At 44.0% G+C, this 27,420-nt stretch overlaps 1 protein-coding gene across 3 annotated transcripts in view; it reads left to right on the top strand.

Annotated features, from left to right (window-relative positions):
• shank2b (SH3 and multiple ankyrin repeat domains 2b) overlaps positions 1-27,420 on the top strand; it is a 185,432-nt gene that overhangs the window by 78,753 nt on the left and 79,259 nt on the right. For all 3 annotated transcript variants that reach the window (XM_055939507.1, XM_055939509.1, XM_055939508.1), the window contains exons 12-15: positions 7,907-8,222; positions 14,528-14,688; positions 15,410-15,526; positions 23,718-23,799. In XM_055939507.1, coding sequence (XP_055795482.1) covers positions 7,907-8,222; positions 14,528-14,688; positions 15,410-15,526; positions 23,718-23,799 — 676 coding nt within the window. The remainder of the gene's footprint in view (positions 1-7,906; positions 8,223-14,527; positions 14,689-15,409; positions 15,527-23,717; positions 23,800-27,420) is intronic.

Genomic DNA, 27,420 nt, shown 5'->3' with positions numbered 1-27,420 from the left:
AACTGCTCCAGCTCCTTCGAGTTGGATGGGTTCCACTGGTGTACAGCAATCTTTAAGTCATACCATAGATTCTCAATTGGATTGAGGTCTGAGCTTTGATGAGGCCATTCCAAGACATTTAAATGTTTCCCCTTAAACCACTCGAGTGTTCCTTTAACAGTATGCTTAGGTTCATTGTCCTGCTGAAAGGTGAACCTCCGTCCCAGTCTCAAATCTCTGGAAGACTGAAACAGGTTTCCCTCAAGAATTTCCCTGAATTTAGCGCCATCCATCATTCCTTCAATTCTGATCAGTTTCCCAGTCCCTGCCAATGAAAAACATCCCCACAGCATGATGCTGCCACCACCATGCTTCACTGTGGGGATGATGTTCTCGGGGTGGTGAGAGGTGTTGGGTTTGCGCCAGACATAGTGTTTTCCTTGATGGCCAAAAGGCTCAATTTTAGTCTCACCTGACCAGAGTACCTTCTTCCATATGTTTGCGGAGTCTCCCACATGCATTTTGGCGAACACCAAACATGTTTGCTTATTTTTTTCTGGCCACTCTTCTGTAAGGCCCAGCTCTGTGGAGTGTATGGCTTAAAGTGGTCCTATGGACAGATACTCCAATTACCGCTGTGGAGCTTTGCAGCTCCTTCAGGGTTATCTTTGGTCTCTTAGTTGCCTCTCTGACTAATGCCCCCCTTGCCTGGTCATTGAGTTTTGGTGGGAGGCCCTCTCTTGGCAGCTTTGTTCTCGTGCGATATTCTTTCCATTTTTTAATAATGGATTTAATGGTGCTCCGTGGGATGTTCAAAGTTTCGGATATTTTTTTTATAACCCAACCCATCCTGATCTGTACTTCTCCACAACTTTGTCCCTGACCTGTTTGGAGAGCGCCTTGGTCTTCATAGTGCCGCTTGCTTGGTGGTGTTGCAGACTCTGGGGCCTTTCAGAACAGGGGTATATATACTGAGATCATGTGACAGATCATGTGACACGTAGATTGCACACAGGTGGACTTTATTTAACTAGTTATGTGACTTCTGTAGGTTATTGGTTGCACCAGATCTTATTTAGGGGATTCATAGCAAAGGGGTTGAATACATACAGTTGAAGTCGGAAGTTTACATACACCTTAGCAAAATACATTTAAACTCAGTTTTTCACAATTCCTGACTTTTAATCCTCAAAAACATTCCCTGGCTTTGGTCCGTTAGGATCACCACTTTATTTTAAGAATGTGAAATGTCAGAATATTAGTAGAGAGAATGATTTATTTCTGCTTTTATTTCTTTCATCACATTCCCTGTGGGTCAGAAGTTTACATTCACTCAATTAGTACTTGGTGCATTGCCTTTAAATTGTTTTACTTGGGTCAAACGTTTTGAGTAGCCTTCCACAAGCTTCCTGTAACGGCCGTCGTATGAAGAAGTAGTGGACGAAAGCGCAGCGTGGTAAGTGTTCATGATTTATTAATAAAACTGAACACTAAATAACAAAATAATAAAGAGAATGAAAGAAACCGCAGAAAGAAATGCAGAAACACAAAACAGAAAACAACTACCCACAAAGCAGCGGTGGGGAAAAGCTACCTAAGTATGGTTCTCAATCAGAGACAACAATAGACAGCTGCCTCTGATTGAGAACCACACCCGGACAAAACCAAAAAATACAAAACATAGAAAATGAACATAGAATGCCCACCCAAATCACACCCTGACCAAACCAAAATAGAGACATAAAAAGATCTCTACGGTCAGGGCGTGACACTTCCCACAATAAGTTGGGTGAATTTTGGCCCATTCCTCCTGACTGAGTCAGGTTTGTAGGCCTCCTTGCTCGCACACGCTTTTTCAGTTCTGCCCACACATTTTCTATAGGATTGAGGTCAGGGCTTTGTGATGGCCACTCCAATACCTTGACTTTGTTGTCCTTAAGTCATTTTGCCACAACTTTGGAAGTATGCTTGGGGTCATTGTCCATTTGGAAGACCCATTTGTGACCAAGCTTTAACTTTTTATGGCTGCAGCCCGGTGTCGGTACACTTATGACAACAGCCACCTCAAGTGCAGGGCGCGAAATTCAAAAGATATTTTTTTTTAATATTTAACTTTCACACATTAACAAGTCCAATACAGCATATGAAAGGTACACATCTTGTGAATCCAGCCAACATGTCCGATTTTTAAAATGTTTTACAGGGAAGACACAATATGTAAATCTATTAGCTAACCACGTTAGCAAAAGACACCACTTTTTTTACTCCATCAGTTTTTTACTCCATCAGTAGCTATCACAAATTCGACCAAATAAAGATATAAATAGCCACTAACCAAGAAACAACTTCATCAGATGACAGTCTGATAACATATTTATTGTATAGCATATGTTTTGATAGAAAAATGTGCATATTTCAGGTATAAATCATAGTTTACATTGCAGCTACAATCAGAAATTGCACCGAAAGCAGCCATAATAATTACAGGCACCAATGTCAAATACCTAATTACTCATCATAAAACATTTCTGAAAAATACATAGTGTACAGCAAATGAAAGACAGGCATCTTGTGATTCCAGCCAATATTTCCGATTTATTAAGTGTTTTACAGCGGGAAAAAAATGTAGCGTTATATTAGCTTACCACAATAGCCAGAAACACTTGGGCGCCGACGACTACGACAGATATAAGAAATAGCATCATAAAATGTTTCTTACTTTTGCTGATCTTCCATCAGAATGTTGGACAAGGTGTCCTTTGTCCAGAACAATCGTTGTTTTGATTTAGAACGGCAACTTTCCCTCTTCATTAGCAAGCGCGCTAGACAAGTGGCTCGAATCTCTCCATGTCAACAAACGGAAGAGAACAGAACACGGCAAAACTCCCGAAAAATGTTCAATAATCTGATGAAACTATATTGAAAAAACATACTTTACGATGATATGGTGACATGTATCAAATAAAATCAAAGCCGGAGATAGTAGTCGCCTATAACGGCAGCTAAACAAAAGGCAATCCCACTGTCCACCTCGCGCTCTTCAGAGTACCGAAAATGGGGGACACGTCATTCCAAGATGATGTGTTCCATCTCAGACCAAGATAATCACCTCATTTCTTCTCTCACAGCCTCTTGACACCCAGGGGAAGGTGTATGACGTGCATGTATACTAATAGGTCTCGTGCCCATTTAAAGGCAGGAAGAAGAACAGAGCCTCGATTTTAGACTTTCCACTTCCTGGTCAGGAAATGTGCTGCAGAATGAGTTCTGTTTCACTCAGAGAAATAATTAAAACGGTTTTAGAAACTAGATAGTGTTTTCTATCCAATAGTAATAATAATATGCATATTGTACGAGCAAGAATTGAGTACGAGGCCGTTTGAAATTCGCACCTTTTATCTGGATACTCAATACTGCCCCTTGCAGCCCAAACAGGTTAACTGTCTTAAGATGTTGCTTTAATATATCCACATAATTTTTCTGCCACATGATGCCATCTATTTTGTGAAGTGCACCAGTCCCTCCTGCAGCAAAGCACCCCCACAACATGATGCTGCCACCCCCGTGCTTCATGGTTGGGATGGTGTTCTTCGGCTTGCAAGCCTCCCCCTTTTTTCCTCCTAACATAACGATGGTCATTATGGCCAAACAGTTCTATTTTTGTTTCATCAGACCAGAGGACATTTCTCCAGAAAGTATGATCTTTGTCCCCATGTGCAGTTTCAAACCGTAGTCTGGCTTTTTTATGGTGGTTTTGGAGCAGTGGCTTCTTCTTTGCTGAGCTGCCTTTCAGGTTATGTCAATATAGGACTCGTTTTACTGTGGAAAAAGATACTTTTGTACCTGTTTCCTCCTACATCTTCACAAGGTCCTTTGCTCTTGTTCTGGGATTGATTTGCACTTTTCGCACCAAAGTACGTTCATCTCTAGGAGACAGAAGGCGTCTCCTTCCTGAGCGGGATGACGGCTGCGTGGTCCCATGGTGTTTATATTTGCGTACTATTGTTTGTACAGATGAATGTGGTACCTTCAGGCGTTTGGAATTTGCTCCCAAGGATGAACCAGATTTGTGGAAGTATACAATTTTTTTTCTGAGGTCTTGGCTGATTTCTTTTGGATTTCCCCATGATGTCAAGCAAAGAGGCACTGAGTTTGAAGGTAGGCCTTGAAATACATCCACAGGTAAACCTCCAATTGACACAAATAATGTCAGAAGCTATCAGAAGCTTCTAACTCATGACATAATTTTCTGGAATTTTCCAAGCTGTTTAAAGGGACGGTCATCTTAGTGTATGTAAACTTTTGACCCACTGGAATTGTGATACAGTGAAATAATCTGTCTGTAAACAATTGTTGGAAAAATTACTTGTGTCATGCACAAAGTAGATGTCCTAACCGACTTACCAAAACTATAGTTTGTTAACAAGAAATTTGTGGAGTGGTTAAAAAACGAGTTTCAATGACTCCAACCTAAGTGTATGTAAATTTCTGACTTCAACTGTATGCACACACCACTTTTATTTAAAAAAATAAATAATTTCACTTCACCAATTTGTACTATTTTGTGAATGTCCATTAAATGAAATCCAAATAAAAATCCATTTAAATTACAGGTTGTAATGCAACAAAATGGGAATATCGCCAAGGGGGTGAACACTTTTGCGAGGCGCTGTATCTATCAATCTGTATACCGGAGAAGCAAAGAGGTGATCCATAGGGATTCCCCTATCCACAGTTCCCCTGTAGCCTACAGTCGTTTAGATGTTAGATTTTAAGCTGGTTTGAAGTCATAATGCTTTGAAATTCGTCATCGACAGCACATTTTCCGGCACGGGATCTAGTATAGAGCCATCATTATCATTTTCTAAACCATCAGAGTAAGTGAAAATGTTGCATTAAATGGACTGATTCCTATACATTTATTTAGCTAGGCAACCAATGACCACACCAATGGTTTGAGATACATTTTGAGCAAAATTGATGGTAGGAGTATTTCCAAATGCCAGGCTCTGAATTCATTATGTTGTTTCCCCAATGAAAGTCCCAAAGGTATTCTGAAGAAGTGCTGAGTCTGACATTATAACATTTTATAATATCAGAACATTTCTTAATTTCCATCCCATTCCCATTGGATTTAGAATGTGTCTTGTACTGTCAATGATTGGTTGCAAGGGCTGTGGAAACACACCATAATATACATAAGGAGTCAGATCATTTCACAACCAACAAGCAACTTGCCAGTGACAAATTTAGACTTCCTCGCTAAGGTTGCCTAGCAACACAAAGGTTTTGTTTCTGATACAGCTGTTCCCGCGAAAGCAAGGGTTAAAATCCCATCTCCCACTGAACATTGCATGTCTCATTTGGGTGCTATGGGATTGCGAGCGACGCATCTCTTCACCATGTTTGACAGTCACATATTGAACATGTGCCTGTCCTGTCATCTATGGCAATATCACTAACTTGTTATTGAAGTAGTTTTAGTCCATGCAGAACTTACTCTAGTTAATACAGCTGGCAGTGCTAATGATAATAATCATAGTTGATGTGGTTTAGTTGAATTCTCCCCATCCGTGATGATTATCACAATGGACAAATTCTTGCTGCTTCAAGTCAAGCCTGATATCCTGTGCTGGTTGTCTATGTGCTGTGAAACCTGGGTGAAGCTGTGAGAGAGAGCTGTGAGAGAGAGCGAGAGTGTGTCTGTGAGAGAGAAGTGTGTGTCTGTGAGAGAGAGCTGTGAGAGAGAGCGAGAGTGTGTCTGTGAGAGAGAAGTGTGTGTCTGTGAGAGAGAGCGAGCGAGAGTGTGTCTGTGAGAGAGAGCGAGAGTGTTTCAGAGAGAGGAGAGAGTGAGTGTGTGTCAGAGAGAGAGAGAGAGAGACAGAGAGACAGTGAGATTGTGTCTGTGTGTGTGAGAGAGAGCGAGATTGTGTCTGTTTGTGTGTGTGAGAGAGAGAGAGAGTGTGTCTGTGAGAGAGAGCGAGCAAGAGAGAGTGTCTATGTGTGAGAGAGAGGGGGAAAGGGATATGTGTGGAGCTGGTGCATTGTGCACCCATCCTCATAGTCAGTGACAAGCGGAATCATGTGGGGTGGGCTCTCTCTGTCACCAGTGTGCCTGCCTGCCTGGCTCCGTCTCTGCCTTCCTCCCTGCCCAGTCAATCTCTCTCCCTCCCATTGTGACTCGCTATACCACTGGAACTAATCGCTGCTGCTTTTTCACGCTACAAAACTCGGATACATTTCATATTCGCTCTTTCTCCACATTCCCATTAATAATTAAGCAATAAGGAAAAGAGGGAAAATGAAGTCTTTTCTGAATGCCTTGAAGAAAGAAGGTAAGCTGTTTGTAGTTGATTTGGAGGATTTTGATGGCTTTCAATGTTTTGAGTGGGGACTGAAAGTTTGTGTGGCATACAGAAGCTGAGAGAACGAATTCTATACTGTACAGTGTGGTATGCCTTTTAATTGATATGGTAGTTCTAGCTTAACAAAAATCTGCGTGTAGTTTAATAGCAACTGTTCATTAACGAAGGCAATTGTTGAATCCCGAATAGTTACCATTGTGTAACTTGTTTTGCTAATATAAATACTGATGGCTGCTTTCATAACGGCTTCAAGAAGTCTCAAGAGGATGTTAACTATTTTGGCCCACGGGGTTTTTCAAATAACACAGCCTGGGAATGTAATGTCTGTTTACAGGATATACTGTGGAGCGCAGCCTAGGTTGTTGGTGCTGTAGGTTGATTTGACGAATGATGATCAACGTCAGCAGCTCGCAATATCTGACTCTACCAAGTGAACTGACTTTTTGCGACAGCTGAATTGTAAATCTAATCTGACGGTTTTTGCAGAAGAGATGGAGTTATGTTGAACGGTCACACAGACACACAGAGAACGCATTTGTTAGGATGTGCCACTTTATTAAGCAGATCCAAGCATATCCCCATAACTTTATTCGCTTTGCCTCTTCCGTTGATGATAGGTCATTCAGATGTCACCATTATTGGGAGAGAGGTGAAAAGGGTGTGGGATCTGTCTTGTTCAGGTAGTGGTGGATTGGGCATTTTACCTTTCCCTTATTTTACCTTCCCCTCTCTTTATGCTTCACGGGCGTACACTTTATGGTGGATATTTTCACAGAGTTTTGGACGTTCACTGGCACTGCTTTACATTGTGCAATCAGGATTTGAGTCTTCCTCAGGGGGAATGCATAGACTTGTTTTTGCAAGACGTCTTTTGGAAATGTTTCAAATAGATGACCCTTTTCCTTGGACAGTGTAGTGTGATTTTGGCTGTTTTGCAAAGCAGTGTCTTCTCTCTCACTAAGTGGCCTGTCTTTGCAGGGTTAAATCATGTGGATGCTGCATATAAACCTCCTCTTCCTCCTTGGTGTTTAGAAGGCAGCGGAGAAATAAACATCATCATTAATCATGCTTCAGCTGTGTGCACTGTGCGCTGCTTCCAACACAGGGGAGTTCCACCAAGGCTCCTATTATAGCTGGAGTGGAATAGAGGCCTCTCCACAGCCAGCCAGGCAGCCTGTTCTGAGGCTGTGAGCCCAGCGCGGTTGGAGCTCTCCTTGCATCTTCATTGAGGCTCAAGATGTTTAATGCCTCAAGGTTGTTAATTGAAGTTGAAGTGTGTGTGTGTGTGTGTGTGTGTGTGTGTGTGTGTGTGTGTGTGTGTGTGTGTGTGTGTGTGTGTGTGTGTGTGTGTGTGTGTGTGTGTGTGTGTGTGTGTGTGTGTGCGTGCGTGCGTGCGTGCGTGTGGAGTATTCTGCTTACTGACCTGCTTCTATTTGAGTTTCAGAGGAACAATGAAGAATCTGACGTAATACTCTACCATAATGAAATTTTGTCTAATTTTTCCCTCCCTCCCTCCCTCCCTCCCTCCCTCCCTCCCTCCCTCCCTCCCTCCCTCCCTCTAGTGCCTTTCCGAGAGGCGCCGGCCCAACCTTCCCGGCGCAAGCAAGCCCCACGGAGCACCCTCGCTGCACCACGGCCGACGCTCTTGCGCTCCAACAGCGACAACAACCTGAACGTGAACAACCGGTCACCCCTGCCGTCCCCGAGCCACTCTCCCCTGCGTAGCCTCTCCCCCCGTCGGCCCCAGCAGCAGCAGATGCCCAGCCCCAATGGAACAGTCAGGACCATGGGGAAGGGGGCTCCCCGCCCTCCCCGCTCACCTTCCCTTGGGCGCCTGGGGGAGGAAGCACGGAGACAGACCCCTCAGCGACAGCCCAGGTCAGTCACCAACCAGGGTTTGAGTTATACATTGACTCTTGAGGGATCCCAAACTTATTTTGCAGGTGCCCAAAGTTAAATCGTGGATTTTTTTAGGGGGGGGGGGGGGGGGGGGCCCGGCCCATATTGATTTCTCAATTCTTATGGGTGGGCCCTGATTTGTTATGGGGCTGCCCAGGCTTACTAGCCCTCCTTTTAGTTAAACCATGTCACCAACTTCAGCGTGCGACTGCTATAGGGTGTGACTTTCCAATTAGTGCCCTTGGTAGTTTACAGAACCTCTACAAACAGAGTGCAGTTACAAATAAGGATTTTGGCCCAGAAAATCTGTCCCAAATGAGTCCCTGGTGCACATGGCAGCATGGGGAATAGAGATTCTAGATGTGTGACACTCACTAGGTCTGATCAGTCTCTCTCATGAGAGTGTGGATGTTTGCTCATGGATGTGTGTGGACGTTGGCCCAAAAACAGTCCCTGGTGTTCACTGCATTTTGGGAAGTGGAGATTCTAGATGTGCTTCACCGTCGGTCCAATCAGTCACTCTTATGAAAGTTGGAGTGGGTGTTTCTGTTGCAGACAAGGGAGGGAAGGGTTTGTTCTGTTGGGATGAGTGAGGCCCTGGTCAAAAGTAGTACGCTTTACAGGGAACAGGGTGAGAGGAATTACAGGCAAACAGAGGAGTGGCTTGGCAGTACAGCTGTCCCACTGCGACGTGGTTTATGTGTATGGATTCCCAAATGCCAATCGTGAGAACTGTTACTCTTCCCGAACAATACCCCAGTCCTACTTCAGCAAACTGCTTTCTGTTGGTTTGCTTCATTTTATACTCCAACCCCCCTACCCCAGATATACCCCGGATCACGGTCTTATCACATATACCCCCCACCCGCCTACTTCACATCTGTCATTGTCACCGTGATGTACCACCAGATTTGAGTTGAGACAATTTTTGGTCCATGTTAATGACGATGTGTGTTTGCGTGTGAGTGTGTGAATCTCTTCACCTAGCAGGGGGTCTGTGGAGAGCAGAGCAGGCTCGGTAAGTGGGCCATGCCAATTACTCACTGCTCACATAAAAGGAAAACGGAAATTCATCTAAATTGAATCTAAAAATGACAGATGTCACATAATAAATGATCCTATGGAAATTGTACTTTTTTTCCCCCCTCCCCTCCGCTTACCCGTGTTCAGCCCATGTTCAGGATGCATAATGTGATTGCCTTCACTCGGCCTCCTCTCAGCCAGGTCAGCAGGCTTACTGGTGTATGAATACATTATTACTGGCACCGTTACTGGAGTAGAGCAGTTAAAATGGGACGCCGTTAGTTCCTCCCTAGTTACTGGAGTGGTTGCTAGGGCCATTACTGCCATATGGTGCATATGTGTTTTAGCAGCTAACTAGCTTACTCCACGGTGTGCTAGATAATATCCTCCAACTGCGGACCAAAGCAAAGCGCTAACAGCCCTGGTGTATTTCGGATGTGATCTGATTATTGCTGTTTGCTATTACGTTACTGTTGTCCGTGTGGACAAAGATGATTCAGAGGCCAATATAAAATACATTATTTCCTGTATTTAGTTCCAAGGCGTGGACAGTACTTGTGCTAAAGAACTGTTCAGGGTTAAAGCCTGCTATTTTCACTCTATTAGGTAATTCACCTACATTATTGCTTTTGATGTACTTGGTAGTGTAGTAGACGCTCTAGCTTGGTTTACATACTGTGCCTAGAAAGAGCAATGACAACCACCTCACACGTATAGGCCATTCCTTCTTGATTTAGTCATTTTCGCCAACAATCTTAACCAGAGCAATGTATAGTAGTGAGTGCATATATTTTTCATACTGGTCCCCCGTGGAAATTGGACCAACAACCCTGGCGTTGCAAGTGCCATGCTCGACTAACTGAGCCACTCGGTGCCTGTTATAGTTCCCTTGAAAAGCTGATATATCCTGACATGATACCTTAAAGGAAGCAATTATTTACCATGACAGTGAGTGTTACATGAACACTCATCTGTTTTTGCCTCAGCATAGCGGTAGATCAGAAATAGACACATTGTGACAATATTCAGACACAACCATTGGCTGACGCTGCTGTTGGAGGACCTATTTTCTTCCTGTTCTTGTTTTGCATAAATACCTCAGCCCACGACTGCCTCTTCCAAATTTAACATCCTTATGTAATCACTGCCTTTGGTTCAGGGTATGAGGGGTGGGTTTGTGCACGGCTCCATCCCAAATGGCACCCTATTCTCTACATAGTGCACTACTTTTGACCATTCCCTATGGGCCCTGGTCAAAAGTAGTGCACTATATATATATATACTGTATATATATAAATATAGAATAGGATGCCATTTGGAACACAGACGGGTGGGTTTGAGCATGTCGCCAACCAGGGTTGGTTGCTGGTAAACAAGGACTTGCTCTTTGTAGTTTGTAGAGGCGGATAGCTGGTAGCCAGGACTGTGCCCCAAACAGCACCCTATTCCCTACAATGCACTACGTTTGACCAGAGCCCTATGGGCCGTGGTCAAAAGTGGTGGACTATATAGGGATTGGAATATGGTGCCATTTGGGCCACAGGTCATCAACCATGGTTGGTTGGTGGTAAACAAGGACGTGCCTTTTGTAGTTTGTATGGGCGGTTCTCTAGCTTGTAGTTGGTAGCTGTGTGTCCTATAAACCTCTCACTGGGTTATTTACACCGTCGGCAGTTTTTTTCTGATCTATTATTCATCCCGTTCATAAGTTTCTCTTACGTCTCATACCGTCCGTGCACAGTACAATACCCTTGTGTGCTTCCTATTTGGTATATGGCAACGCAAGAGTGTCCCGTTGCTATTTAATGACCGCCACAACCCTACACGACACTATATCTATGTAGACACTAAAGTACTTAGACCTGTTTGTTAGCCTAACCTTATCTCCATAGTCTTTCTATCATGCAGCAATCCGGTGCCATTTTCCCGTTTTGGTTGCATCACACTGCTAAGTTTGATGCCCAGTATTCTAGCAGATCCCCCAGACACTCTTTTTTTCCCACTATTGCAATTTTTCACACTATTGTGTCGACCCCAACCGAACTGTGCTGGCTCCAGCACATTTACAGCAACTATGGTGGATGTGTAACCAAGCCAGCTCAAGACTGCTTGGCTCGGCTCAACACAGTAGTGTGTGTAGAGCCACGATAGCATCTGGAGGATCTGATGTGACAGCTTGACTGTTTAACAGGCAGTGAGCTGCTGTCAGTCACGGTGGTCTGCCATCTCCGCGCACACACACACACACACACACACACACACACACACACACACACACACACACACACACAAGTCATGATTAAAAGGTCAACATTGGTCTGACTGTTGTGATTTACCAAGATCACGTTTTTATGATTTCGACCTACCAGTGAATGAATGGCAGTGACATTAGGCCTATGCATTTATAAGCTATAAAGTGTGTAGCATCTGTACTAAGTCAAATAATATCTCAAATTGTGTTGCTGTAGTTACACAAAAAGTGTTATGTAACGTGAATGTCGGTATTGTTGGTGAGACCCTATCATGCTTTATGGGTTGGCAGGTAGCCTAGAAGTTAGAGCGTTGGGCTAGCAACCGGAAGGTTGCTGGATCGAATCCCCGAGCTGACAAGGTAAAAATCTGTACTTCTGCCCCCGAGCAAGGCAATTAACCCACTGTTCCCCCGGTAGGCCGTCATTGTAAATATGTCATGTTTTTCCTTGCACTGCTTCAGTTTTCCCTTACACAATCTAGAACCTGAAAGGGTTCTTCTGCTGTCCCCATAGGAAAAGCCTTTGACTCTTTTTAGCTCCAAGGTAAAACCTTTTTAGGTTCCATGTAGAACCCTTTCGGCAGAGGTTTCTACATGGAACCCAAAAGGGTTCTACCTGGAACCTAAAAGGCGGTTCCTATGGGGACAGCTGAAAACCCCTTTTGGAACCCTTTTTTCTAAGAGTGTGAAGGATAGGAGGCTATGCTCTGCTAGCCTATCCAGTTGGCACGAGGGATGCCTTTGGCAGTGACTTAGACAGAAATAGTGATTCACGTGGTATGCTATCTAATCTCCGTTAATTTGGTCTGCGGAAATTTGGTCGGATGCTTGATTAAACCATTTACGTTCACGCAGTCAGGTACATTGGATAATACAAGGTATAGTCCCGATCTACAGTTAAGCGGAGGAGGCTATGCTATGTTAGGTACCTACAGTGATGCTAAACTAGGTAGTTAGCATGAGGGATGCCTTTGGTTGTGACTTTGACAGAGTCTCTATAGAGTCTTAATGAAGCACCAGCCACTGAGGGCATGTACAGCTGGAATTCTCCTCTGGCCCACTTTCTCTCTCTCTGCCGCTCTGCTGGCCTCTATCGCCGTGCGCGTGTGTGCATGTGTGTGCATGTGTGTGCGTGTGCGTGTGTGTGCGTGTGTGTGCGTGCGTGTGGGTGCGTGCGTGTGGGTGGGTGCGTGCTCGCGTGTGTGTGTCAGTCATGCTGTGTACCTGGGCTAGCAGGTGGAGCAGCGAGGCGGGCGGGCTCTCATCCCTCAGGCCGAGCACAGGAAGTGAACATACCGGGATATCACTGCTCTGCTGCTGCCTTGGTTGTCAGACGTTTATGGCGCATCATCTACATGAGTACAGCATGTCATCTGTGGCGCCGCAAAATGTGTTGTCATTTTCGGTGTAGATCTTGCTGAATTACACTGTGTTCGTATCAGTGACATTGACGGATGACAAATGTTCACCCGTTTTAAGTCGAAACAAAGTCCACAAAGTATTTTCTATGCAAATTAGCTTTGCTGTACAAGGCTCTTGTGCCGAATGCACAAGAGAATCTCAATTTGGGGCCCTTAACTTCATACTGTATTGCAGAAGACATTGTAATGTTTCCATCTACGTCCTCTTCCCCTGTGTCATTTCTCTCTACAAAGCAGGCGAAGGCCAAGAGCTTTGTGGATAATAGCTCTGATTGGTTTCCCTGTTCTCCTCGTGTTGTAGAATAGATGATGTGTGTGGAGAGTAGGTCTGGACCACAGGCTGGGATAGGAGTGGTAATAGGGCCCCTGTGGAGGGACCCAGACACTGTACAGCAACTCCAAACAACCGAATGGACAGAGAGAGTTCGCTGCTTTAATTAGCTAGCAGGAGCATTCGTATTCAACAGAGGAGAGCCTCGTTCCTGCCTCAGGCTTCACTATAAAGCTATGTCCCAGGGATTGTTAACATATACGAGTGGACCATCATAGCAATTATACTGTCCAAGCACTATCCAAATCATTTGATAAATTGTACTGGTGTTCTGAGATTTGAAAAGATTTAGGCAGTATTGGTAAAAAAAAATAGTAATGTCTCTCAATTGCGACATATTTCACTTCTCCATGCTATCGAATGCCAGACCTTTGAGTGGGGAATGGAATATATCAACATCAAATTGATGATCAACACAGATTTGATGATATTCCTTTCATTAGTGTGGCTAATGAGCCGGTTCCAGCTATGATCTCATATTGTATGCCACCAGTTTTACCGCAGTCCAACAGAGGGGGCCATTGTACAACCTTTCATTCCTGTCAGTGAATTTCTTCAGCTACTATGATGTGCTGCTCATTGAGTAGAGTAGAGTAGAGTAGGGTTCACTAAATACTAGGGATGTGACGATCATGGAATTTTGTTGACAATTATTGGTCACCGTTTTAAAATATATAAAATAAATAAATACAGAAACATTATCCTCTCCTCCCCTCCTGACTGGACTCAACCACACATGATATCTTTTTGTATGCCCGGGCTTTCCGTCTTCAGTCAGCTGTTCTTTCCTCACACAATTATATTTTTTCCACCTCTTGTCTCTCCTTATACCGGCTGTTATATGTAAACCAAGCTTACTTTTACTTTGCTGCTTTCGGGTAAAGTTTTTCGACTTTAAAATTAAGTTGATGATACATTTAAAAAAATATGTATATTATTATTCAAACGCTCATGACGGTCTTCATCCATAATCGGCAATTACACGGTTATAGAGCCCTACTAAATACATACCCATATAATGTCACTGTTATGTGAAAATATGTACCTTGCACTTTTTTCTCTTCCCTATCCTGTTCCCCGAATATCCCCACACAGTATAATGTTTAAAGGGGGCACTGCTAAAGTGTGCTTTATACCAAAAGACTGTGCTCCATTTAATAAAATCCCTGTATGTGACCACAAAAAAATTATGCTTCTATTTTTGTGACTACGGACTAACCTTCCCCTAACCTCAATCTTTTTCCCTCTCCCTCTCCAGCCCACACAGGGGTCGAGAAGCTTTCTCTGATGCCATAGACAGCCAGGGGCCCAAGCGTAAGCTGTACAGTGCTGTGCCAGGGAAGCACTATGTGGTGACCCAGTCCTACCAACCACAGGCCGAAGGAGAGATCCCCCTGTACAAGAACGACAAGGTCAAAGGTAAACATCCTGGTCTCTCTATGCTGTATCCCAGAACGAAGTAGTGTTTAAATTGGGACACATTTCCTACTGCTTGAGTACTGGGCGTTCTTATAGTATAATGGCTCTAAAATACAGTATGAACACCGGTACTGTACATTTGTATTAGTTCCGGCACCTTTTTCATTCCACTTTAAGCACTGGGGAGGGAGATATTAGAGGCAACCACTCAGAAGGATGTCATTAAGAAGTCAATCAGTAATCTGCTTAGATTTAGCTAAATGATTTGTCCAACTAAGTAAACAGTTAAAATCAAGATACTTATACATTTTATTTCTTATAGTTATTTACTCTCACTTCTACTCTGGTTATTTCTAATGTCAGTAGTAGCTTTATCTCTTAGGGAAAAGGACTATTTCGTTTACCGATGTGTTTTTCCTCAGTACTTTGAGTTTTACAATTCAATTGTGCCTTTTCAAAGGTTACATAATATTTACCTGTCAAGCTGTCATGTTGGGTAAGCTGGAGTGGCTTTGAAGAGACCACAGGCACATTGGTGGAGTGGAGCTAGGGTCTCTTTAGATTAATAATGACTAATGCAGTCAATTCTTCTTTTACATACTACTATTTACATTTTTCTTACACAGTCTTTCCCCCCCCTATCTCACTCCCCCTTCCCCACCCTCTCTCTTTCTCTCTTTTCACCCCCCTCCCCTCCTCTCTCTCCCCCCCCCCCTCCCAGTGCTCTCCATAGGGGAAAGTGGTTTCTGGGAGGGCAGTGCCCGTGGTAACTTGGGGTGGTTCCCAGCAGAGTGTGTGGAGGAGAATATCCCTAATCAAGTCCAGGAGGAGAAACCATGTAAGTCCTCGGTGTGTGTGTGTGTGTGTGTGTGATCCCTAGCCAGGCCCACTAGGAGAAACCTCCTCTCAAGACAGATCGCCACACTGTTCTAAATCACTTCTAAATCTCCGCTCGCAGCCCCACGAGGATTGATGTTTTATTGATTTGGTAGAACAGTTGTTCGTGTAAAGTCTGACGCCAAACGGCCTCATTTCTCGCCTCACGCAGCCCGTCCCTCTCCTCCTTTACAACTCAATAGGGCTCCATTATATGAATAAAGGAAGGAAATTAACCTTTATAAACAAGAGTTATTTCGTGACCTATCGTTTTATTCAAACACACACACACACACACCGTTTCGTCAAAGAAAAAAGCAATCAGATTCTTGTGAGATGTTTTTTTCCTGTGCTCGGTCTCAGCTTTAGCTCTCTCATGCTTCGACAACCCTCTGAATATGTGAAGTGCCTTCTGGCCATGGCAGGCTGGTAATGCAATTAGCACTCAGCAGCAAGGACACAGGACACAGTACACATGCGTTCTTCACAGCACAGTGTTTGCGTGGATCATTTGCATTCAGTAGGCTAGGCCACAGGGTACATGCATTTACAGTAGCCTATCTTTGCCTGTACAGTAGCGGGCGTGCGCACCTCATGTTCAATACATGCGTAACCTGTGTATTTCACCCGTGGTTCCCTGACCTCTCCTAGTACGTCATTCTGGATTATGGGTAGAGAGAGCCACACTGAAACCTGAGACTAGACTACAATGCAGCTGTAGTACCGGAGTGAAGATTTTAAAATGTCTGAGATGTTGGCTGGTAGACTGCTTTCTCCCTTTGCATTTGTGCATGAACAGTGTTTTTGTACAGTGTGTGTGTGTGTGTGTGTGTACTCTGTGCGCATACTACGTGTGGGTGTGCGTGCGCGGCGCGTGTGTATGCTTCTGTGTGTGTGTGTGTGTGTGTGTGTGCCCCTTGCTCCTGGGGGCAACATTCTGTTGAAAGTTATTTTGGTCCAAATAAATGCCTTCCACATCAGTGCAGCCAGTGTTCAGTAGCTTATGAGGCCATGCAGCTCTGCTCAGGCCAGAGAGGATGAGGGCTCTCTTGAGTTTAAAGCACACCATGATTGCATGATCCGGCTGCACTGATGTACTGACATAATAGTAATGCAGCTAATGAAACACTTAAAGGGACAGTGCGAGATTTTGCAAAACCATTTTCTACCTACCCAAATTCAGACGAACTCACTGAGACCATTTGTATGTCTCTGCATGCGGTTTGAAGGAAGTTTCTAACTAGCGTTAGCGCAATGACTGGAAGTCTACCGGAACGGCTAGCATGCGCATCTACCTCTTACCTCCCTCTGAATATGTGAAGTGCCTTCTGGCCATAGCAGGCACACACACACAATTAGCACTCAGCAGCAAGGACACAGTACACATGCATCCTTCACAATGCAGTGTTTGCGTGACTTATTTGCATTCAGTAGGCTAAGCCACAGGGTACATGCATTTACAGTAGCCTATCTTTGCCTGTACAGTAGCGGGCGTGCGGACCTCATGTTCAATACATGCGTAATCTGTGTATTTCACCCGTGGTTCCCTGACCTCTCCTAGTATGTCATTCTGGATTATGGGTAAAGAGAGATATTTACTTTTACTATGTTACGTCTACGCCTGAGTCCAGGTTGATTTTGCGGGAGTTGTTGTTCCACAACTACCGCATATCAACCAATCAGCATCCAGGATCCAAACAACCGTTTTATAACACATTATAAAAAGCAGCATTTGAGTAAAACGATACTTCAACACTTTGACTTTCGCCATCACAGTCTTGTCAATCTTCTTGAACAACAAAATAATATACAGGATTCCCACCGGGACCAAATGTATGCTGTTACTACTGTAGGTCATTTTGCATAAAAGTGTCTTCTAAATGGCATATTAGGAGGGTGGTGTACAGAAATAAATGAATGATGTTTTAAATTAGAAGTTAGGCAGGCTTGAGAAGCATTGGCAAACCATCTGTGATGCAATTGGCCGGGAGGGTCTGGTCCGTGTGTGTGTGTGGCATCACAATATGAGTCATTATGATGTCATTCTGCCTGCTACTCCGCTCTGACAGAACACTGATATGCCTTTGAATGTTCCAGACCCTCATGTTTGTGTGTGTGTGTGTTCCAGTGTGTGTGTGTATGTGTTCCTGTGTGTGTGTGTGTGTTCCAGACACTTACCTGTGGCGCATATAGTATCAGAACAATGTGCAGTGACTGGAGAGGTCTCTTGATAGGAGAAGACTAGCTTTGGTGTTTACCCCTTAAAATGTATATTGGCCTAGATGTTTTTAATGTCCGATAATGTCTATACTGAACATAAATGTAAACACAACATGCAACTATTTTCAGGAAATTAGTCAACAAATAAAATCATTAGACCCTGGGCAGGGGTGCAGCCATCCACTGGAGAGCCAGGCCCAGCCAATCAGAATGAGTTTTTCCTCACAAAAGGGCTTTATTACAGACAGATATACTCCTCAATTTCATCAGCTGTCCAGGTGGCTTGTCTCAGACGGTCCCGCAAGTGAAGAAGCCGGATGTGAAGGTCCTGGGCTGGCGTTGTTACACGTTGTCTTTGGTTGTGAGGCCGGTTGAATGTACTGCTAAATTCTCTAAAACAACGTTTTTCCTGCAGCTTGTGGTAGAGAAATGAACATAAAATTCTCTGGCAACAGCTCTGGTGGACATTGATGCAGTCAGCATGCCAATTGCACTCCCCCCTAAAACTTGAGAAATCTGTGGCATTGTATTGTGTGACAAAACCGCACATTTTAGAGTGGTCTTTTATTGTCCCAAGCACAAAGTGCACCTGTGTAATGATCATGCTGTTTAATCAGCTTCTTGATATGCCACACCTGTCAGATGGATGGATTTTTTTTGGCAAAGGAGAAATGCTCTCTAACAGGGATGTAAACAAATGTGTGCATATGGAACATTTCTGGAATCTTTTATTTCATCTTGTGAAACATGGGACCAACACTTTACATGTTACGTTCAGATTTTTCTTTAGTATATTTGTGAATCCTGAAAGACCTACTTGCTGTACTCAGTGACTGGACAGAGTCACAATGACTCAATCAGTACATTTTGACCAAATCGGTGAATTATAGGAGTCAGGGCTACTGTACAAATGCAGTTTGTGAAGGATATGATAATTCACTATTTGACAATGCAATGTCGATGAGGCTATAATTAGCATGTACTTTTCATCCAGTCTTGTCCTCACAAATACGTCTGTTTTCATTCACCTGAAGGGAAGATAATGCACAGAGGATTTTAGACATTGTTATTGCTCGAGATCAATAATTACTGCTGGAGGACCATCTGAATATTATAGTAGTGGCTATCTGTGCATCTGTTTGGTTACTACCATCATGCAGTTGTACCAGCATCATGAACCCTTTACTGTAACACTCATGTACATTGCTGATTGATATATTGCCATGGAAACATCCTCTGTACACTGTACAAGCCCGGTTGCTAAGGAGTGGGCCTTGGCAAGATTTTTTTTTCTCTCTCTTTTTGTACAATTTTTTCTCTCTCTCATTCTCTCTCTGCACTAAGAACGGAGCTTACGTGGGATTTTGTCATTACCAGATAGAGGTGTTCTCTTCATGTCTATGGACATGGTTATGGCCTCTATATATTCACATACCGGGATTGGTAAAACTTTCTGGGGATGTTGCCTAAAGGCTTTCTAACCTGAGGACTAGAGGTGGAGAGGTGAGGTATCCTGAATTTGGACGGGGACTTGAAGGTGGAGGTGTGAGCGTTTCTGGGAAGCACTCCATCTGAGGAGAGGACAGAAGGGGGCAAATGGAAGAGACTGCCAAATCCAGGAAGAAGGTTCATTTTGGAGGTACAGCACTGTGTGAGTGTTGGAGGGGGGTGGGAGGGGGGGGGGGGGGGGGACTGAAGCGAGGACCATATCTAGCTGGTAGTCTGGTTGTAAAACAGGGTTCGAAATGTTTTCTGGGATCCTAACGGAAAGCCTGGAAGGCAGAAAGGCATATGTAGGTGGTATTATTTCTGTGAGTTATTTTCAGTGTTTTTAGTTGGAAGTGTGTGTGTGTGTGTGAGTTTATTACGTGGACAATGGGTTGGGTAAATTCTATTCTCAAGTTGAGCGTAGTGCTGCTTATATAAAAGGAGGCGGAAGAATCCGTAATGGTAAATTATAATTATATATTTTAATGTGCTGTACTGTATGTTGCTTTACTGTATGGCCTACTGTATCTGTATGCATTCATCTTCCTTAGTTGAAGTAATTCAAGGGATGTAGACATCTGATTACATATGCAGGACAGGTCAACACTGGTGTTGAATCTATTCCACGGTGCTAGTTTTCTATTCCATACACATAGTATCCTTGGCCTGTGTCAGAATCCATTGGAAATGCAGGAGTCAGGTTGGAGCCTCTGTGGATTTACCAAGCTAGCCACTGACTGTGCTATGCTAGGCTAGGCTATCGGCAGCAGCTGTCGGAACAGTGCACGCTCTTGTCAAAGCAGTCTTTTTTAAATTCTGCTCTCTGTGTGTGAAGGAGAGGAGGGAAGTGTGGGAGAGAGAGAGGTGTGTTTGCACTCTAGAGAACAGCAGCAGCATCGAGAGGGAGACAGAATGAGAGATGGTGGGTACAGAACATACACTATATAGTAAAAAGTATGTGGACACACCTTCAATTTGAGTGAATTTAGCCACACCCGTTGCTGACAGGTGTATAAAATCGAGCACACACCCATGACATCTCCATAGACAAACACTGGCATTAGAATGTCCTTGCTGAAGAGCTCAGTGACTTTCAATGTGGCACCGTCATAGGATGCCACCTTTCCAACAAGTCAGTTCGTAAAATTCCTGCCCTGCTAGGGCTGTCCCGGTCAACTGTAAGTGCTGTTATTGTGAATTGGAAACATCTAGGAGCAACAACGGCTCAGCTGCGATGTGGTAGGCCACACAAGCTCACAGAACGGGACCGCTGAGTGCTGAAGCGCGTAGCATGTAAAATGTCTGTCTTCGGTTGTCACTACCGAGTTCCAAGCTGCCACTGGAAGCAACGTCAGCACAATAACTGTTCATTGGGAGCTTTATGAAATGGGTTTCCATGGCCAAGTAGCCGCACACCAACCTAAGATCACCATGCGCAATGCCAAGCGTCAGCTGGAGTGGTGTAAAGCTCTCGCCATAGGACTCTGTAGCAGTGGATACGTGTTCTCTGGAGTGATGAATCACGCATCACGATCTAGCAGTCCAATGGACGAATCTGGGTTTGGCGGATGCCAGGAGAACGCTACCTGCCCGAATGCATAGTGCCAACTGTAAAGTTTGGTGGAGATGGAATAATGGTCCGGGGCTGTTTTTCGCGGTTCAGGCTAGGCCCCTTAGTTCCAGTGAAGTGAAATATTTAAGCTTCAGCATACAATGACACTCTAGACGATTCTGTGCTTCCAGCTTTGTGGCAAAAGTTTGGGGAAGGACCTTTCCTGTTTCAGCATGACAATGCCCCCATGCAAAAAGCGAGGTCCATACAGAAATGGTTTGTGGAAGAACTTGACTGGCTTTCACAGAACCCTGACCTCAACCCCATCGAACACCTTTGGGATGAATTGGAACGCGAGCCAGGCCTAATCGTCCAACATCAGTGCCCAACCTCACTAATGCTCCTGTGTCCCAGCAGCAATGTTCCAACATCAAGTGGAAAGCCTTCCTAGAAGAGTGGAGGCTGTTATAGCAGCAAAGGGGGGGACCAACTCCATATTAATGCCCATGATTTTGGAATGAGATGTTCGACGGACAGGTGTCCACATACTTTTGGTCATGAAGTGTTTATCACTGACAGGTTATAGGGTACCATTTGGGGGTGCAGAAAGAGAGACACGGGGGGCTGCTCTATAGCACAACACTGACAGGGGCTTCGTTCTCAATGGCACTCTATTCCATATATAGTGCAGTACTTTTAACCAGACCACTATGTAGTGCACTATAAAGGGAATAGGTTGCTATTTGGGACATAGCCAAAGCGACACCACTGACAGGGTGTTTCATTAGTACTGTGGATGGCTGGGGGATTTAACCTGTGCTAAAAAGGCCCTTTACACGTCTGCCTCATTGCCATGGTGTGCATAGCCTACAATCTGGGCCTATCTCTGAATATATTAGCTTGGCGGTTTTATATCTGAGCCTTAAAAATTTTACTTAAAATTGAAACTAAAGATGGTGATTAAGCAATGATGTACATTTCAGATGTCTATGAGATTTAAAATAGTGGACTTGAAAAAGCATATGGGATGACCTACAGTGGGATAGTGTACTTTCTAGAAGAGGCCTTGAATAGGGTAGGGCCCTCTTATAAGTACACATCACATGTTATCTACATGGATGATACGTGTACATAATAGAAGTCATATAACTCACCCTGCTGTCAAAGAGGCTGTGCTTAGAAAATAAATCAGTGACTATGACAACGAGCAAGTAGGTTGGAGGGGAAAGTGTTGAGTCCCACGCAGCCCAGCTTCTGACAACTGATATCATCACATATCAACATAGAGAACCTACAGAACAATGCCAAAATAACACTCGCTGTGGTCTTCAGCAGCATCTTCAACATCTCCACAGCCTTTGAATTAATTATCCTAGTTTCTGAAAGGCTTTTGGATGGCTATTGAACAGCTAAATGTTTTCTGCTTCAAAAGGGCCTTTTGGTTTTACATTGGCTTATTGTTATTATATGTCTATATTTAGAGTTCGTCTTTTGTGAACTACTGAATATTTGGTGGTGTTTATTGCAGTTAGGAAAGGGTGTTCTTAGGAAAGGCAATACAGTATGTGCACTATACAACTTGGATTGTATCCAGTGTTAATTATTCTCTGTGTTATCCCTAACACACACACACACACGCGCGCGCACGCACACACACACTTTACTTTTGGCCCCTTATTTAATTTGCATCAATCCACTACAGCATATTTGCAGCCACTTCGTTCTAAAGTCATTACAAACCTCCCTACACTGATTGTTAGGCAATATTGATTCATGCCTGGGTTCCAACATTATACCAATGACCTGCTGCTTAAGGCTACTCACAATGGCTTGGGTTGACTGCTTGATCAGCTTGAGTACATTGAGGGTCCGGCTTATATTGCATAATTCAATTTGCTGTGAGACAGCACCTGGGAATAAACTGCCATATGGTGCAGGGCTTGTTTCTGTGAAAGAGCCTCTATGAATCGCACTACGGCGTCTTCTACCTCTGCCGGAGTCCCAAATAGCACCATATTACCCGAATAGTGCACTACTTTTGACCAAAGCCCTATGAGGTGGGAGTGCACTGTGTAGTGAATAGGGCACCTTTTGGGACGCAGATTCTGTTTGTTCTGAGTGGTTTGTGATACTGGCTGACTGGCCTCTGTTGTGCGGTTTCGGGGGTAGTCGCCATTGAAGTGAAGCTATTTCTAGCAGTACATGTACGGGTACACGTTCTGCTTATTTTCAGGGGTTAAGAGGGCCTTCTTCGAACAATTAGAAAGACGTAATGGTCATATTGTTTGTCAGTTTTCTGTCTTTGTACTAGTTAGTACCTGTTTGATTTCATAAAATGGGTCGAAGACAACCGCCACATAGAATAAACATGGATAAAAACCTATTTATCTGGAAGGGTTTAATGTGATAAGATATATCTTACATCTCTCCATAAGCTTCATTTTGAAAATGAAAAGCTGTTATATTCTGCCTCTTACTTCAAAACAGTACAGAACTCCAAAGTAATTCATGTTAATTTAGAGCATGAAGAGGGCAGAAAATGATGTGATGCCTCATCTGTTGAATTGGTCACCCTTTTACTGATCACTAACTTAATGGCCTGCCTCCCAAATGGCACCCTATGGGCCGTGGTGAAAAGTAGTGCAGTATATACGGTAGGTAACATGGTGCCTTTTGGAAAACAGTCATGGTCACCCCTTTAATGAATTGGTCACTCCTTTAATGAGCACTCATTTTAATAAGCTGCGTCCCAAATGGCACCCTATGGGCCGTGGTTTCTTAGTCGTGTAGTATATACTGTAGGTAACAGGGTGCCTTTTGGAATACAGTCATGGTCACTTCTTTAATGAATTGGTCACCCCTTTTACTGATTGTTTTGTTGTCTGCACTGCAGATGCCAGGGCAGACAGAGCTGAGAGGAGGAAGCTCTTCAGGCACTACACTGTGGGATCCTACGACAGCTTTGATGCGTCAAGGTAAGGATGGGTTTCGGGATTGGTCTTGGTTTACTAACGGCTTGTCTAAATGTCTATTCAAGGGGATGTCCAGAGGAAATTGGTGAAACCATGATACTACACAGTGTGCGATATCTTCTTCTAAACTGCTAGAACATATGAGAAGTGTTGCAGACATTTATAGCTTCTGTGACAAAGATGCTGCTGACACCTAACCCCTAATGTTTGGTGTCTGACTTCAGACGATAGATCTGAAGTAGCATCCCCGGCCTTATTTGAAAATTGAAAAGAGTGGAGGAAATAACTACGCACGTACGTAAGCTGTTCATCCGGGGGGTTTCGCAGCCAATCCTCCCAGATGATGAGGCGAGGGGTGAATGTGAATTGTGAACCCAAGCGTACACAGCACTTGGCTTATTTCATGTATTTCCTTTCATTTGGGAATAGCATGTGTGGGACGTTGCATGTTACCCTTTTACCTGGCGTTCATGTGCATCTTTCGGTTATTTTATTCATTCGTATCAACCGCATTCATTTTATGTCAGATCATCTACAGTAGTACTGCACTCTAATCTCTGGCACCACTGATTACAGCACAAGAAAGGGTTCTGAGAGGACTCTTTGGATCCTTCTCTCTGGAAAAAAAGGCTTCTAAACGGGTTCTTTGTGGGTGACAGGGTTCTACCTAGAACCATAAAGCCTTCTTCTACAGGTGCAAGCCCTACATACCTTTTATTTCCAAGAGTGTACTGTACCAAAGCCTATTATGGCAAAGCAAACTTGTGCAAGTGGAGAACATTGAGGAGGAAATTGGCTGGGTGGGAGTGTGTGTGCGTGTGTGAAACCTCTCGCTGTCAGATGGATGGTGATGTAAGAAATGCTTGAGCTCAGGGCCTTGCTTGTTCGCACTTGGGCATTCGATGCCGGGACTGTTATGCAAACAGTAACAAACTAAAAAAAGTGTACCTAGGAAAGAAAGCACTCCATTCACAATGTCCTCAGCTTCTGCTCGGGGAACAGTCTACATGAGAAAGCATGGGGTAACTACATGCTTTAACTGATGAACGTCCCAATTAGACTGTATTGCAGCACACGCATTACCTACATACCTGATGGATTGAATTGATTTTAAAGCAGGCCTATACAAGATCCTTCATGAGCAGAGAAAATGAGAGAGAAAGCAATAGAAAGAGAGACAGAAATGGAGAGACCAAGAGAGAGAGAGAGAGAGAGAGAGATATCCTCCTCCATCCAACAGTACTAATATACAGTGCATTCAGAAAGTATTCAGACCCTTTCCCTTTTTCCACATTTTGTTACGTTGCAGCCTTATTGCAAAATGAAGAAGAAATTACGAAAATCCTCATAAATCTACACACAATAACTCATAATGGCAAAGCAAAACAAGTTTTTTAGAAATGTTTGCAAATGTATAATAAAAACATTTAAAAAAATGAGAAGTATTCAGAACCATTTGGAATGAGACTCGATATTGAGTTCTGGTGCATCCTGTTTCCATTGATCATATTTGAGATGTTTCTTCAACTTGATTGGAGTCCACTTGTGGTAAATTCAATTGATTGGACATGATTTGGAAAGGCACACACCTGTCTATAAAAGGTCCCACAGTTGACAGTGCATGTCAGAGTAAAAACCAAGCCATGAGGTCAAAGGAATTGTCCGTAGAGCTTCGAAAAACAGGATTGTGTCGAGGCACAGATCTGGGGAAGGCTACCAAAACATTTCTGCAGCATTGAAGGTCCCCAAGAACACAGTGGCCTCCATCATTCTTAAATGGAAGAAGTTTAGAACCATCAAGACTCTTCCTAGAGCTGGCCGCCGGGCCGAACTGATCAGTCGGGGGAGAAGGGCCTTGGTCAGGGAGGTGACCAAGAACCTGATGGTCACGCTGACAAAGCTCCAGAGTTCCTCTGTGGAGATGGGAGAACCTTCTAGAAGGACAACATTCACTGCAGCACTCCACAAATCAGGCCTTTATGGTAGAGTGGCCAGACGGAAGCCACTCCTCAGTAAAAGGCACACGACAGCCCGTTTGGAGTTGTTCAAAATGCACCTAAAGGACTCAAAGATGATGAGAAACAAGATTCTCTGGTCTGGAGGAAACCTAGTACCATCCCTACGGTGAAGCATGGTGGTGGCAGCATCATGCTGTGGGGATGTTTTTCAGCGGCAGGGACTGGGAGACTAGTCAGGATCGAGGCAAAGATGAACGGAGCAAAGTACAGAGAGATCCTTGATGAAAACCTGCTCCAGAGTGCTCTGGACCTCAGACTTGGGCGAAGGTTCACCTTCCAACAGTACAACGACCCTAAGCATACAGACAAGACAACGCAGTAGTGGCTTCGGGACAAGTGTCTGAATGGCCTTGAGTGGCTCAACTAGAGCCCGGACTTGAACCCAATCGAACATCTCTGGAGAGACCTGAATATAGCTGTGCAGCGACGCTCCCCATCCAACCTGACAGAGCTTGAAAGGATCTGCAGAGACGAATGGGAGAAACTCCCCAAATACAGGTGTGCCAAGCGTGTAGCGTCATACCCAAGAAGACTCAAGGCGGTAATCGCTGCCAAAGGTGCTTCAACAAAGTACTGAGCAATGGTCTGAATACTTATGTAAATGTGATATTTCCGTTTCTTTGTTTTAATACATTTGATAAAATGTGTGTGTAGATTGATGAAGGAAAAAAACAATTGAATCAATTTTAGAGTAAGGCTGTAACGTAACAAAATGTGGAAAAAGTCAAGAGGTCTGAATACTTTCTGAATGCACCGTACCCACCAACCAGGACAGCCAGTGTAAAGAGCAAAGTAGGTTGTCATGGACACACAGACAGAGTCCCTGTTACCGGTGCTTTGAAGGCTGTTTGCATGCTGCTCTGGCATGGTGGGGTGACAGAGGTGAGGGACTTCAGCCTGGTCCCAGATCTGTTGCTGCTCTCTTGCCAACTCAGCATAGCATAGGAGATCTGGGCCTTGCCAACTCAGCCCGAAAAACAAACTGATCTGGGACCAGGCTATAGGGACAGAGCCTCTCTGTAAATTTGTCCAGGCGTCTGGTTTGCTCAACGGACAACATATTTGGGGATTCCTTTATATTAGCGGGGATGTAATCTGACCAGTTGCACTGCTCCAACAAATGAATGTAATCTCTTCAAGAGTGTAGGCCAACTTTGATGTTCAAGCTACAGTGTAATCTCTTGATACATGAAGCAGAAAGGAGACTACTACTGATTAGCTTGGCAAATACTGTCTGCATTGAGAGTGGTGTCCTTTCTGCTTCATGCATTGACATATTTTACTGTAACCTTTTGGGACAGCTATAGGCTGCCTTCTGGCTTCATACTAGGATATTGGAATATATATATATATATGATTTGACTTTGTTTCCTGAAGGTCTGTATTCCCTGTATTACACGTAGAGCACCCCTGCAAAAAGATTGCAGTCAGAGTGCAGTACGACTGCAGTATGCTGCAAATACTGCGTCCCCCCCAAAAAATAATTACTGCGGTAATTTTGCAGTGTAACTGCACTTAGAGTGCAGTACACTGCAGTTATTCTGCAGAATCTACCATAACATTGTTGCACTGTCACAGCGTTTCCCAAACTCGGTCCTGGGGACAA

The sequence above is a fragment of the Salvelinus fontinalis genome, chromosome 12, assembly GCF_029448725.1.
Source record: "Salvelinus fontinalis isolate EN_2023a chromosome 12, ASM2944872v1, whole genome shotgun sequence".
In the NCBI taxonomy this organism is placed as follows: domain Eukaryota; kingdom Metazoa; phylum Chordata; class Actinopteri; order Salmoniformes; family Salmonidae; genus Salvelinus; species Salvelinus fontinalis.
Note: the sequence above shows the minus strand (reverse complement) of the source record. Positions and strands in the feature narration are given on the sequence as shown.